The sequence below is a fragment of the Scomber japonicus genome, chromosome 12 (assembly GCF_027409825.1).
Source record: "Scomber japonicus isolate fScoJap1 chromosome 12, fScoJap1.pri, whole genome shotgun sequence".
NCBI classification, from domain to species: Eukaryota; Metazoa; Chordata; class Actinopteri; order Scombriformes; family Scombridae; genus Scomber; species Scomber japonicus.
Genome location: NC_070589.1, coordinates 35,815,356 through 35,829,914, shown reverse-complemented (window position 1 = coordinate 35,829,914; position 14,559 = coordinate 35,815,356). Strand labels below are relative to the sequence as shown.

Genomic DNA, 14,559 nt, shown 5'->3' with positions numbered 1-14,559 from the left:
GGTGCAGCATTAGGTGGATGGGTGTAGCACCAGGTGGATGGGTGCAGCATCAGGTGGATGGGTGCAGCATCAGGCGGATGGGTGCAGCATCAGGTGGATGGGTGCAGCATCAGGTGGATGGGTGCTGCATCAGGTGGATGGGTGCAGCTGAGCCTGAAGGTGAAGCTCTCAGTTCAGCAGTCAGTCTACGTCCCAACCCTCACCTCTGCTCACCAGCTTTGGGTAGTGACCCAAACAATGAGATGCTGGATCCAAGCAGAGAGAGTCTGGGCTCAGTCTTAGAGATCGGGTCAGGAGTTCAGACATCCGGGGGAGGCTAGGAGTAGAGCCGCTGCTCCTTCACATGGAAAGGAGCCAGCTGAGGTGGTTTGGGCTCCTGGTCAGGATCCTCCTGGACGCCCCCCTTTAGAGGAGTTCCAGGTCCAGCTGGGAGGAGACCCAGAACACACTGGAGGGATTACATATCTCTGCTGGTCTGGGAACAGCTTGGATCCTCCAGGAGGAGCTGATGAGCTGAGCTGGAGAGAAGGAGGTCTGGGTTTCACTGCTCAGCCTGATGAGACCCGGATAAGAGACAGGAAATGATGAATTATAATAATCTGATGATAATGAATTAATGTTTTAATTAATAATCAGCTGTTAATGAATCTGGTCTCACCTTGTCTCACCTTGTCTCACCTGGTCTCACCTGGTCTCACCTGGTCTCACCTGGTCTCACCTGGTCTCCCCTGGTCTGGCAGTGAGGTCGCCGTGCCGTCGTTCATCGTGGTCGATCTCTCCAGTGACAGCTACTTCCTGTCCCCTGACGCCATGGAGACGGAGCGCCACCTGCTGGACTTCCTGGACAAGGTGCTGGAGGGCAGCGTGCAGGTGAGTCAGACTGAGAGTGAGACAGGTGTGTGTGTTTCAGGCTCAGAGAGTGAGACAGGTGTGTGTGTGTGTTTCAGGCTCAGAGAGTGAGACAGGTGTGTGTGTGTGTTTCAGGCTCAGAGAGTGAGACAGGTGTGTGTTTCAGGCTCAGAGAGTGAGACAGGTGTGTGTGTGTGTTTCAGGCTCAGAGAGTGAGACAGGTGTGTGTGTGTGTTTCAGGCTCAGAGAGTGAGACAGGTGTGTGTGTGTGTTTCAGACTCAGAGAGTGAGACAGGTGTGTGTGTTTCAGGCTCAGAGAGTGAGACAGGTGTGTGTGTGTGTGTTTCAGGCTCAGAGAGTGAGACAGGTGTGTGTGTGTGTTTCAGGCTCAGAGAGTGAGACAGGTGTGTGTGTTTCAGGCTCAGAGAGTGAGACAGGTGTGTGTGTGTGTGTGTGTGTTTCAGGCTCAGAGAGTGAGACAGGTGTGTGTGTGTGTGTGTGTGTGTGTGTGTGTGTGTGTGTGTGTGTGTTTCAGGCTCAGGGAGGAAATGGATTCGTTCAGCGCGTCCAACGCTTCGTTCACGATGCCAAAGCCACGCTGACGGTAAGATGACCTCATCATCCTCTTCATCCTCTTCCTCTTCATCCTCTTCCTCACCATCCTCTTCCTCACCATCCTCTTCCTCACCATCCTCTTCCTCATCATCCTCTTCCTCATCATCCTCTTCCTCACCATCCTCTTCCTCACCATCCTCTTCATCCTCTTCCTCACCATCCTCTTCATCCTCTTCCTCATCATCCTCTTCATCCTCTTCCTCACCATCCTCTTCCTCATCATCCTCTTCCTCACCGTCCTCTTCCTCATCATCCTCTTCCTCATCATCCTCTTCCTCACCATCCTCTTCCTCATCATCCTCTTCCTCACCATCCTCTTCCTCATCATCCTCTTCCTCACCATCCTCTTCCTCATCATCCTCTTCCTCACCATCCTCTTCCTCACCATCCTCACCATCCTCTTCCTCACCATCCTCACCATCCTCTTCCTCACCATCCTCTTCCTCACCGTCCTCTTCATCCTCTTCCTCACCATCCTCTTCCTCACCATCCTAACCCTAGAACCCTAGAACACTAGAACAACCTAACCCTAGAACCCTAGAACACTAGAACAACCTAACCCTAACCCTAGGGTTATAGGGTTCTAGTGTTCTAGTGTTCTAGGGTTAGGGGTTAGGGTTACAACAACCTAACCCTAACCTAGAACCCTAGACCAGGATCAGACCCTAGAACCCTAGACCAGGATCAGACACTAACCCTAGAACACTAGACCAACCTAACCCTAGAACCCTAGACCAGGATCAGACCCTAGAACCCTAGACCAGGATCAGAGTGTTCTGCAGGGTTCTTCATCATCCTCTTCCTCTGCTTCCTGTCCAGTCGGTGTACGCTCAGTCTCCTCTGACCGGCTGCTTCCTGGTCTGCTTCCCGCTGGCTGCGGTCCTGGTGGTCTGCTACGCGTGCTGCTCAGTCCGCCCCCCCACCGGGGACGGGGACGGGGACCGGGACGGGGACCGGGACCGGGACGGCGTCGCTCGGTCAGCGCCGCGCCGCCGAAGACTGACGGACAAGAAGTCGGACTGATGACACACCTGTTTCCTGTCCCTTCACAATAAAAGCCTGTTTGTTGAAGTTTCAGCTGTTTGACTTTTATTCTGAAAGTTTCATTAAATCTGTCCAAGTTGTTTCGTGAGGTTCCACGAGTGTTCCACCTTTACGAGTGTTCCACCTTTACGAACGTTCCACCTTTACGAGTGTTCCACCTTTATGAGCGTTCCACTTTTACGAGTGTTCCACCTTTACGAGTGTTCCACCTTTACGAACGTTCCACCTTTACGAACGTTCCACCGTTACGAGTGTTCCACTTTTACGAGTGTTCCACCGTTACGAGTGTTCCACTTTTACGAGTGTTCCACCTTTACGAGTGTTCCACCTTTACGAGTGTTCCACCTTTACGAACGTTCCACCTTTACGAGTGTTCCACCTTTACGAACGTTCCACCTTTACGAGTGTTCCACCTTTACGAGTGTTCCACCTTCTATATAAACACGATGAATCCGGTTCTATATAAACACGATGAATCCGGTTCTATATAAACACGATGAACACGGTTCTATATAAACACGATGAATCCGGTTCTATATAAACACGATGAACCCGGTTCTATATAAACACGATGAACACGGTTCTATATAAACACGATGAATCCGGTTCTATAGAATCACGATGAATCCGGTTCTGCATAAACACGATGAACCCGGTTCTATAGAAACACGATGAACCCGGTTCTACAGAATCACGATGAATCCGGTTCTATATAAACGCGATGAATCCGGTTCTATAGAAACACGATGAATCCGGTTCTATATAAACACGATGAATCCGGTTCTATAGAATCACGATGAATCCGGTTCTATATAAACACGATGAATCCGGTTCTACAGAAACACGATGAATCCGGTTCTATATAAACACGATGAACCCGGTTCTATATAAACACGATGAACCCGGTTCTATATAAACACGATGAATCCGGTTCTATATAAACACGATGAACACGGTTCTATATAAACACGATGAACCCGGTTCTACATAAACACGATGAATCCGGTTCTATATAAACGCGATGAACCCGGTTCTATATAAACACGATGAATCCGGTTCTACAGAATCACGATGAATCCGGTTCTATATAAACACGATGAATCCGGTTCTACAGAATCACGATGAACACGGTTCTATATAAACACGATGAACCCGGTTCTATAGAATCACGATGAATCCGGTTCTACAGAAACACGATGAACCCGGTTCTATATAAACACGATGAACCCGGTTCTATAGAATCACGATGAATCCGGTTCTACAGAAACACGATGAACCCGGTTCTATATAAACACGATGAATCCGGTTCTACAGAATCACGATGAATCCGGTTCTATATAAACACGATGAATCCGGTTCTATATAAACACGATGAACCCGGTTCTATAGAATCACGATGAATCCGGTTCTATATAAACACGATGAACCCGGTTCTATATAAACACGATGAACCCGGTTCTATAGAAGCATGATGAACCCGGTTCTATAGAAGCATGATGAGTGTGTAGATGTAACCCGCTAACAGTAACTTTATATGGAAACATGTTCTTGTATAAACTGGTGAGGAACCTGTTTAACAAGGAGCAGAACGTTCTAGTATAAACTAGTGAGGAACCTGTTTAACAAGGAGCAGAAGGTTCTAGTATAAACTAGTGAGGAACCTGTTTAACAGGAAGTTCAGATATTTGTGTTCAGATGGAGGAAAAGTTAAAACGTCATCAGAAAAATAAATAGTCAGTAAAGTAAAAAACTACCGAAGTATAAATACTGCGTTACTTCCGCCTCGCAGTCAGGCTGGTGCGCGTGGTTTAATAACGGACCGTGCGTCTGGTCCATATGCAGACTTTTATTTTGAAGGGCAGTGAGTCAGAGCGGATGTTAAGTGCTAACAGCTAACAGCTAGCAGACAGAGTTAGGGTAGGAACACCGGTAGAACCACCGGTAGAACCTCCGGTAGAACCACAGCCAGCAGAACCTCTTCTCATGTCGTTGCTCTGCTGAACACGCGTCCGGAAGCTGCTTGTGCACGCGCACAATCTCCATGGCTACGGAAGAGTTCTACGAGGTGACGCGAGCTAATGCTAACATGCTAACGGTAGCTAACAGCAGAGTTAACTTTACTCACTTTATGAGCTCTGAACTCATTACAAGTTACAGTAAGTGGTTCTTTAGTGGAACCAGAGTGGAACCAGAGCTTTCAGCTGCTCAGATACAAACTACAGAGTTAGCTTCTGTATAACTAGCCCAGTTAGCTCAGAGTTCTAAGGTTCTACTGTTCTCCTACTGTTCTCCTACTGTTAATTCACTTTATTAGTTCTGCTGTGCTGTGTTCTATTCTGCTGAGTTCTGCTGAGTTCTGCTGAGTTCTGTTCTGCTGAGTTCTGCTGTGTTCTGTTCTGCTGAGTTCTGCTGAGTTCTGCTCTGCTGAGTTCTGCTCTGCTGAGTTCTGCTGTGTTCTGTCCTGATGTGTTCTGCTGAGTTCTGTGTTCTGTCCTGCTGAGTTCTGCTGAGTTCTGTGTTCTGTCCTGCTGTGTTCTGCTCTGCTGTGTCCTGCTGAGTTCTGCTCTGCTGAGTTCTGCTGAGTTCTGTGTTCTGTCCTGCTGTGTCCTGCTGAGTTCTGCTGAGTTCTGTGTTCTGTCCTGCTGAGTTCTGTGTTCTGTCCTGCTGTGTTCTGTCCTGCTGTGTTCTGTCCTGATGTGTTCTGCTCTGCTGTGTTCTGTCCTGCTGTGTTCTGTCCTGATGCGTTCTGTCCTGCTGTGTTCTGCTCTGCTGAGTTCTGTGTTCTGTCCTGATGTGTTCTGTCCTGATGTGTTCTGCTCTGCTGTGTTCTGCTCTGCTGAGTTCTGTGTTCTGTCCTGATGTGTTCTGCTCTGCTGTGTTCTGTGTTCTGTCCTGCTGTGTTCTGCTCTGCTGTGTTCTGCTCTGCTGAGTTCTGTGTTCTGTCCTGCTGAGTTCTGTGTTCTGTCCTGCTGGGTTCTGCTCTGCTGAGTTCTGCTCTGCTGTGTTCTGCTCTGCTGAGTTCTGCTCTGCTGTGTTCTGCTCTGCTGAGTTCTGCTCTGCTGTGTTCTGCTCTGCTGTGAACATCGTCAGTATGTGACAGGTTCTGGTTCTGTGCTGTTGTTGTGCAGGTGGAGCGGATCGTGGATAAGAGGAAGACGAAGAAGGGTCGGGTGGAGTACCTGGTGAGATGGAGAGGTTACGGTTCCGAGGGAGACACCTGGGAACCTGAGAGTCACCTCTCCACCTGCATGATCTACGTCCACGACTTCAACCGTCAGTACGCCGAGCGCCAGAGAGACAGCACCTTACTGCGCTCCACCCGCAGCTCGCCCGGCCTCCACTGCCCCCCCGCCCACAGACCGCCCTGCAGGCCGCTGCCGGGCGCCGTGGCTCGCGGTGACATCATCAGTGACATCAGCGGCGGGTTGACGGGAGCCCGCGATCAGGCCAAACACTCCGATCCTCCTCTCGGCCCGGCCCACCTGCCGACCGCCGGGCCGATCCGCCAGGCGTCCGTCGGCTCCCAGCAGCCCCCGCTGCCCGACAGGTTCGGATCCGGTCTGCTGTCTCCGGCCGGCTCGGCCCGGCGGAGCGTGGACCTGTCCAAGACCGGCATCAAGATTCTGGTTCCTAAAAGTCCCATGAACAGCCGGCTGGACTCGGAGGAGTCTCCGAGGGAGGCGGCTCACGGTCTGGAGGCCGGAGCACAGGAGGCTCATCTGGTTCCACCTGAGGTCGCCCTGCTGGAGAAACCCGGAGTCCAGCTGGGGCCTGGAGAGGAGAGAGCCCGCATGGGGACCAGACCCCGCAGCCAGAACCTCCTGCCCCCCCCTCGGGTCCCCATCACACCTGCTGCCATGCGCTCCCTTAGCGGTACAGGTAAGAGAGCAGCCAGGCTGGACCAGGTATACGTTCACTTCCTGGAGCGTGTTGAGAGAAAATACACACTGACATAGAACCTGAGAACTAGAACGTTCTGTAAACAGCTGCCGGTTCCTCCTGGTGCAGGGGGGTCCCGGTTCCTCCTGGTGCAGTTGGGTCCCGGTTCCTCCTGGTGCAGGGGGGTCCCGGTTCCTCCTGGTGCAGGGGGGTCCTGGTTCCTCCTGGTGCAGGGGGTCCCGGTTCCTCCTGGTGCAGGGGGGTCCTGGTTCCTCCTGGTGCAGGGGGGTCCTGGTTCCTCCTGGTGCAGGGGGGTCCTGGTTCCTCCTGGTGCAGGGGGTCCCGGTTCCTCCTGGTGCAGGGGGTCCCGGTTCCTCCTGGTGCAGGGGGGTCCCGGTTCCTCCTGGTGCAGGGGGGTCCCGGTTCCTCCTGGTGCAGGGGGGTCCCGGTTCCTCCTGGTGCAGGGGGGTCCTGGTTCCTCCTGGTGCAGGGGGGTCCCGGTTCCTCCTGGTGCAGGGGGTCCCGGTTCCTCCTGGTGCAGGGGGTCCCGGTTCCTCCTGGTGCAGGGGGGTCCCGGTTCCTCCTGGTGCAGGGGGGTCCTGGTTCCTCCTGGTGCAGGAGTCCTGGTTCCTCCTGGTGCAGGGGGGTCCCGGTTCCTCCTGGTGCAGGGGGGTCCCGGTTCCTCCTGGTGCAGGGGGTCCCGGTTCCTCCTGGTGCAGGGGGGTCCTGGTTCCTCCTGGTGCAGGGGGGTCCCGGTTCCTCCTGGTGCAGGGGGTCCCGGTTCCTCCTGGTGCAGGGGGGTCCCGGTTCCTCCTGGTGCAGGGGGGTCCCGGTTCCTCCTGGTGCAGGGGGATCCCGGTTCCTCCTGGTGCAGGGGGGTCCCGGTTCCTCCTGGTGCAGGGGGGTCCCGGTTCCTCCTGGTGCAGGGGGATCCCGGTTCCTCCTGGTGCAGGGGGGTCCCGGTTCCTCCTGGTGCAGGGGGATCCCGGTTCCTCCTGGTGCAGGGGGTCCTGGGGCATGATGGGATCTGTAGTCCAGTGTGGTCTCTGAGCAGCTGAGGGTTCTGGTTCTGGTGTCTGATGCGGTCTCCTTTCAGGGGGCTCGGCGCTGATGGAGGCTGTTGCTGCTAACGGGATGTCTGGCGTGCAGAGTGCTGTTACCGGGGCGACCAGCGTGACGGGGAAACGGCGTCTGGAGGAGCGTTCTGCGTTCGACAAGCGTCTGCGGTTCAGCGTGCGGCAGACGGAGAGCGCGTACCGGTACCGGGACATCGTGGTGAAGAAGCAGGACGGGTTCACTCACATCCTGCTGTCCACCAAGAGCTCCGAGAACAACACGCTGAACCCAGAGGTGAGGCCCCGCCCCCCCGCTGCACCTGTAGGACCGTTGTTATGGTTACCAAGCTCAGCAGCCATGTTGTTCCTCCTCTTCCTCAGGTGATGAAGGAGATCCAGAGCGCCATGGCGACGGCAGCATCAGACGACAGTAAGCTGGTGTTGCTAGGCGCTGTCGGCAGCATCTTCTGCTGCGGACTCGACTTCCTGTACTTCATCCGGCGCCTGACGGACGACAGGAAGAAGGAGAGCATCAAGATGGCCGAAACCATCCGGTAACCCGAGGAGCGCGCTCGCCGTGGAGGCCAGGTGTGTGATGTCATCAGTGGGTTTGACGTGTTGACCTCTGACCCCCTGCTCCTCTTCCTCAGGACGTTCGTGAACAGCTTCATCCAGTTCAGGAAGCCGATCGTGGCGGCGGTGAACGGGCCGGCGCTCGGCCTCGGCGCCGCCATCCTGCCGCTCTGTGACGTGGTGTGGGCCAATGAGAAGGCTTGGTTCCAGACGCCATACACCTCCTACGGACAGACGCCCGACGGCTGCTCCTCCTTCACCTTCCCCCGCATCATGGGCCTCGCCTCGGTCAGTCCCTCCTGTCCCCTCCTGTCCCCTCCTGTCCCCTCCTGTCCCCTCTGTCTCTCCTGTTCCTCCTGTCCCCTCTGTCCCTCCTGTCCCCTCCTGTCCCCTCCTGTCCCTCCTGTCCCCTCTTGTCCCTCCTTTCCCTCCTGTCCCCTCTGTCCCTCCTGTCCCCTCCTGTCCCTCCTGTCCCTCCTGTCCCCTCTTGTCCCTCCTTTCCCTCCTGTCCCCTCTGTCCCTCCTGTCCCCTCCTGTCCCCTCCTGTCCCTCCTGTCCCCTCCTGTTCCCTCTTGTCCCTCCTGTCCCCTCTTGTCCCTCTTGTCCCTCCTGTCCCCTCCTGCCCCCTCTTGTCCCTCCTGTCCCTCCTGTCCCCTCTTGTCCCTCCTGTCCCCTCCTGTCCCCTCCTGTTCCCTCCTGTCCCTCCTGTCCTTCCTATCCCCTCTTGTCCCTCCTGTCCCCTCTTGTCCCTCCTGTCCCCTCCTGCCCCCTCTTGTTCCTCCTGTCCCCTCCTGTCCCCTCTTGTCCCTCCTGTCCCTCCTGTCCCCTCTTGTCCCTCTTGTCCCTCCTGTCCCCTCCTGCCCCCTGTTGTTCCTCCTGTCCCCTCCTGTCCCTCCTGTCCCTCCTGTCCCCTCTTGTTCCTCCTGTCCCCTCCTGTCCCCTCTTGTCCCTCCTGTCCTTCCTATCCCCTCTTGTCCCTCCTGTCCCTCCTGTCCCTCCTGTCCCCTCTTGTCCCTCCTGTCCCTTCCTGTCCCTCCTGTCCCCTCTTGTCCCTCCTGTCCCTCCTGTCCCCTCCTGTCCCCTCCTGCCCCCTCTTGTCCCTCCTGTCCCCTCTTGTCCCTCTTGTCCCTCCTGTCCCCTCTTGCCCCTCCTGTCCCCTCTTGTCCCTCCTGTCCCCTCTTGCCCCTCCTGTCCCCTCTTGTCCCTCCTGTCCCCTCCTGTCCCTCCTGTCCCCTCTTGCCCCTCCTGTCCCCTCTTGTCCCTCCTGTTCCTCCTGTCCCCTCCTGTCCCCTCTTGTCCCCTCTTGTCCCTCCTGTCCCCTCTTGTCCCTCCAGTCCCTCCTGTCCCCTCCTGTCCCTCCTGTCCCCTCTTGTCCCTCCTGTCCCCTCTGTCCCTTCTGTCCCTCCTGTCCCTCCTGTCCCCTCTTGTCCCTCCTGTCCCCTTTTGTCCCCTCTTGTCCCTCCTGTCCCTCTTGACCCTCCTGTCCCCTCTTGCCCCTCCTGTCCCCTCTTGTCCCTCCTGTCCCCTCTTGTCCCTCCTGTCCCCTCCTGTCCCTCCTGTCCCCTCTTGTCCCTCCTGTCCCTCCTGTCCCTTGTGTCCCTCCTGTCCCCTCTGTCTGTCCCTCCTGTCCCCTCTGTCCCTCCTGTTCCTCCTGTCCCTCCTGTCCCCTCTTGTCCCTCCTGTCCCCTCTTGTCCCTCCTGTCCCTCTTGACCCTCCTGTCCCCTCTTGCCCCTCCTGTCCCTCCTGTCCCCTTCTGTCCCCTCCTGTCCCTCCTGTCCCCTCTTGTCCCTCCTGTCCCCTCTTGCCCCTCCTGCCCCCTCCTGTCCCCTCCTGTCCCTAAAGTCCTCTGTTGTGTTCCAGGCTAACGAGATGTTGCTAAGCGGCAGGAAGCTAACAGCACAGGAAGCGTGTTCTAAAGGTTTGGTGTCTCAGGTTCTTTGGCCAGGAACCTTCACACAGGAAGTGATGCTGCGAGTCCGAGAGCTGGTGGCTGTCGACTCACTGGTGAGTAACTAGCCTTAACTACCCGTATAACTAGCCCTAACTACCCGTATAACTAGCCTTAACTACCTGTATAACTAGCTTTAACTACCTGTATAACTAGCCCTAACTACCCGTATAACTAGCCCTAACTACCTGTATAACTAGCCTTAACTACCTGTATAACTAGCCTTAACTACCTGTATAACTAGCCCTAACTACCCGTATAACTAGCCCTAACTACCTGTATAACTACCTGTATAACTAGCCTTAACTACCTGTATAACTAGCCTTAACTACCTGTATAACTAGCCTTAACTACCTGTATAACTAGCCTTAACTATCTGTATAACTACCCTTAACTACCTGTATAACTAGCCTTAACTATCTGTATAACTAGCCCTAACTATCTGTATAACTACCCGTATAACTAGCTGTATAACTAGCCTTAACTACCTGTATAACTACCCGTATAACTAGCCCTAACTACCTGTATAACTACCCTTAACTACCTGTATAACTAGCCCTAACTATCTGTATAACTAGCCCTAACTATCTGTATAACTACCCGTATAACTAGCTGTATAACTAGCCCTAACTATCTGTATAACTACCTGTATGACTACCCGTATAACTACCAGTATAACTACCTGTATAACTATCCCTAACTATCTGTATAACTAGCCCTAACTACCTGTATAACTAGCCCTAACTATCTGTATAACTACCCGTATGACTACCAGTATAACTAGCCCTAACTATCTGTATAACTAGCCCTAACTATCTGTATAACTAACCCTAACTACCTGTATAACTACCCGTATAACTACCAGTATAACTACCTGTATAACTATCCCTAACTATCTGTATAACTAGCCCTAACTATCTGTATAACTAGCCCTAACTATCTGTATAACTAGCCCTAACTACCAGTATAACTAGCCCTAACTAACCGTATAACTACCCGTATAATTATCTGTATAACTAGCCCTAACTACCTGTATAACTACCTGTATGACTACCCGTATAACTACCAGTATAACTAGCCCTAACCATCTGTATAACTAGCCTTAACTACCTGTATGACTACCCGTATAACTACCAGTATAACTACCTGTATAACTATCCCTAACTATCTGTATAACTAGCCCTAACTATCTGTATAACTAGCCCTAACTACCTGTATAACTAGCCCTAACTATCTGTATAACTACCCGTATAACTACCAGTATAACTAGCCCTAACTATCTGTATAACTAGCCCTAACTACCTGTATAACTAGCCCTAACTATCTGTATAACTAGCCCTAACTACCTGTATAACTACCCGTATAACTACCAGTATAACTACCCGTATAACTACCAGTATAACTACCTGTATAACTAGCCCTAACCATCTGTATAACTAGCCTTAACTACCTGTATGACTACCCGTATAACTACCTGTATAACTACCCGTATAACTACCAGTATAACTACCTGTATAACTATCCCTAACTATCTGTATAACTAGCCCTAACTATCTGTATAACTAGCCCTAACTATCTGTATAACTACCCGTATAACTACCAGTATAACTATCCCTAACTATCTGTATAACTAGCCCTAACTATCTGTATAACTAGCCCTAACTATCTGTATAACTACCCGTATAACTACCAGTATAACTAGCACTAACTAACCGTATAACTAGCCCTAACTACCCGTATAACTAGCCCTAACTACCTGTATAACTAGCCCTAACTACCTGTATAACTAGCCCTAACTATCTGTATAACTAGCCCTAACTACCTGTATAACTACCAGTATAACTAGCCCTAACTATCTGTATAACTAGCCCTAACTATCTGTATAACTAGCCCTAACTACCTGTATAACTAGCCCTAACTACCTGTATAACTACCAGTATAACTAGCCCTAACTAACCGTATAACTAGCCCTAACTACCTGTATAACTAGCCCTAACTATCTGTATAACTAGCCCTAACTACCTGTATAACTAGCCCTAACTACCCGTATAACTACCAGTATAACTAGCCCTAACTATCTGTATAACTAGCCCTAACTACCTGTATAACTACCAGTATAACTAGCCCTAACTATCTGTATAACTAGCCCTAACTACCTGTATAACTAGCCCTAACTATCTGTATAAATACCCGTATAACTACCAGTATAACTAGCCCTAACTAACCGTATAACTAGCCCTAACTACCTGTATAACTACCCGTATAACTACCAGTATAACTAGCCCTAACTAACCGTATAACTACCCGTATAACTATCTGTATAACTAGCCCTAACTACCTGTATAACTAGCCCTAACTACCTGTATAACTAGCCTTAACTACCTGTATAACTAGCCCTAACTATCCGTATAACTAGCCCTAACTATCCGTATAACTAGCCCTAACTACCTGTATAACTAGCCCTAACTATCTGTATAACTAGCCTTAACTACCTGTATAACTAACCCTAACTACCTGTATAACTAGCCTTAACTACCTGTATAACTAGCTGTATAACTAACTGTATAACTAGCCCTAACTACCCGTATAACTAGCCCTAACTACCTGTATAACTAGCCCTAACTACCCGTATAACTAGCCCTAACTACCTGTATAACTAGCCCTAACTACCCGTATAACTAGCCCTAACTACCCGTATAACTAGCCCTAACTACCTGTATAACTAGCCTTAACTACCCGTATAACTAGCCCTAACTACCCGTATAACTAGCCCTAACTACCCGTATAACTAGCCTTAACTACCCGTATAACTAGCCCTAACTACCCGTATAACTAGCCCTAACTACCTGTATAACTAGCCTTAACTACTTGTATAACTAGCCTTAACTACCTGTATAACTAGCCTTAACTACCCGTATAACTAGCCTTAACTACCCGTATAACTAGCCCTAACTACCTGTATAACTACCTGTATAACTAGCCCTAACTACCTGTATAACTACCCGTATAACTAGCCCTAACTACCTGTATAACTACCCGTATAACTAGCCCTAACTATCTGTATAACTAGCCCTAACTACCTGTATAACTACCTGTATAACTAGCCCTAACTACCTGTATAACTACCCGTATAACTAGCCCTAACTATCTGTATAACTAGCCCTAACTACCTGTATAACTACCCGTATAACTAGCCCTAACTACCTGTATAACTACCTGTATAACTAGCCTTAACTACCTGTATAACTAGCCCTAACTACCCGTATAACTAGCCCTAACTAGCTGTATAACTACCTGTATAACTAGCCCTAACTACCTGTATAACTACCTGTATAACTACCCGTATAACTAGCCCTAACTACCTGTATAACTATCTGTATAACTAGCCCTAACTACCTGTATAACTAGCCTTAACTACCCGTATAACTAGCCCTAACTACCTGTATAACTACCTGTATAACTAGCCCTAACTACCTGTATAACTAGCCCTAACTACCTGTATAACTATCTGTATAACTAGCCCTAACTACCTGTATAACTACCCGTATAACTAGCCCTAACTACCTGTATAACTATCTGTATAACTAGCCCTAACTACCTGTATAACTACCCGTATAACTAGCCCTAACTACCTGTATAACTAGCCCTAACTACCTGTATAACTAGCCCTAACTATCTGTATAACTAGCCCTAACTACCCGTATAACTAGCCCTAACTACCCGTCTCACCCGTCTCACCTCGTCCTCTGTGGTGCGTTCAGGTGCTCCAGGAATCCAAAGCTCTGCTGAGAACAACCAGTCGCGGTTCTTTGCAGCAGAGCAACGAGCGCGAGTGTGAAGCTCTGAAGAGAGTCTGGGGATCGTCTCAGGGGACGGACGCCATCCTGCAGCACCTGCAGAGAGGGACCCAGCTCTGCTAGGACCGGGACCAGGACCGGGACCAGGACCGGGACTACACCAGGACCTGGACCAGTCAACACTAGACTGGAACCGGACCAGGACTGTATCTGGACCAGAACCCGAGACTCAGCAGATTATTTTGTTGTTTGAATCTTTAAGTTATAAAATGTTGGACATGTTTAAACTTCTTCCTGCAGAGTCACATGACTCCGCCTGTCAGTCATCACTGAGGGCGGAGCAGCCAATCCCAGCCAGGCTAACAGCTGGAGCGGGTCATGTGACCTCTCATGGAATGAACAGGAAGAGGCGGGGCTAAGACAGAAAATGAACTGAACAGTTTTAATCATGTGACCTCCTGCAGGTAACTGATGCATTCTGGGTAAATATTGACACCATATTAAACAGTTTATTGATCATCTTCTGTTTGTTTATTGGCTAAAGAAACAGTGACATCATCCAAATGTTAACCAATAAGAAAGCAGAGTTGATATAATTACATTTTACATGAAAATAAAAAAGTTTAAATCTCAACATGAGAACTCATTAAGCTCGTCACAGTTTCAACATGAGGGTCGAGGCCCCTGCAGGGACGCTGGGAGCTCCTCCTGAAGACAAAACCAGATTCAACCCATACCTAACCCAGGTATGATCATCAAGGACAGGTGGGGACAGGTGGGGACAGGTGTGGTCATGGA

The 14,559-nt window shown here is 51.0% G+C and overlaps 2 protein-coding genes across 2 annotated transcripts in view; both read left to right on the top strand.

Moving 5' to 3' along the window:
• LOC128369847 (protein disulfide-isomerase TMX3-like) overlaps positions 1-2,949 on the top strand; it is a gene marked incomplete at its 5' end in the record, with an annotated part of 21,631 nt that extends 18,682 nt beyond the window's left edge. Inside the window, 4 exons of the mRNA XM_053330917.1 lie at positions 741-870; positions 1,385-1,453; positions 2,284-2,477; positions 2,598-2,949. Coding sequence (XP_053186892.1) covers positions 741-870; positions 1,385-1,453; positions 2,284-2,477; positions 2,598-2,949 — 745 coding nt within the window. The remainder of the gene's footprint in view (positions 1-740; positions 871-1,384; positions 1,454-2,283; positions 2,478-2,597) is intronic.
• Positions 2,950-4,399: 1,450 nt separating this feature from the next.
• cdyl (chromodomain protein, Y-like) lies at positions 4,400-14,539 on the top strand. The gene is made up of 7 exons (XM_053330334.1): positions 4,400-4,573; positions 5,637-6,387; positions 7,484-7,737; positions 7,824-7,996; positions 8,093-8,303; positions 9,877-10,020; positions 13,726-14,539. The coding sequence occupies exons 1-7, from the start codon at positions 4,550-4,552 to the stop codon at positions 13,882-13,884; spliced, it is 1,716 nt and encodes a 571-aa protein (XP_053186309.1). The 5' UTR covers positions 4,400-4,549; the 3' UTR covers positions 13,885-14,539.
• The last annotated feature ends 20 nt before the right edge of the window (positions 14,540-14,559 follow it).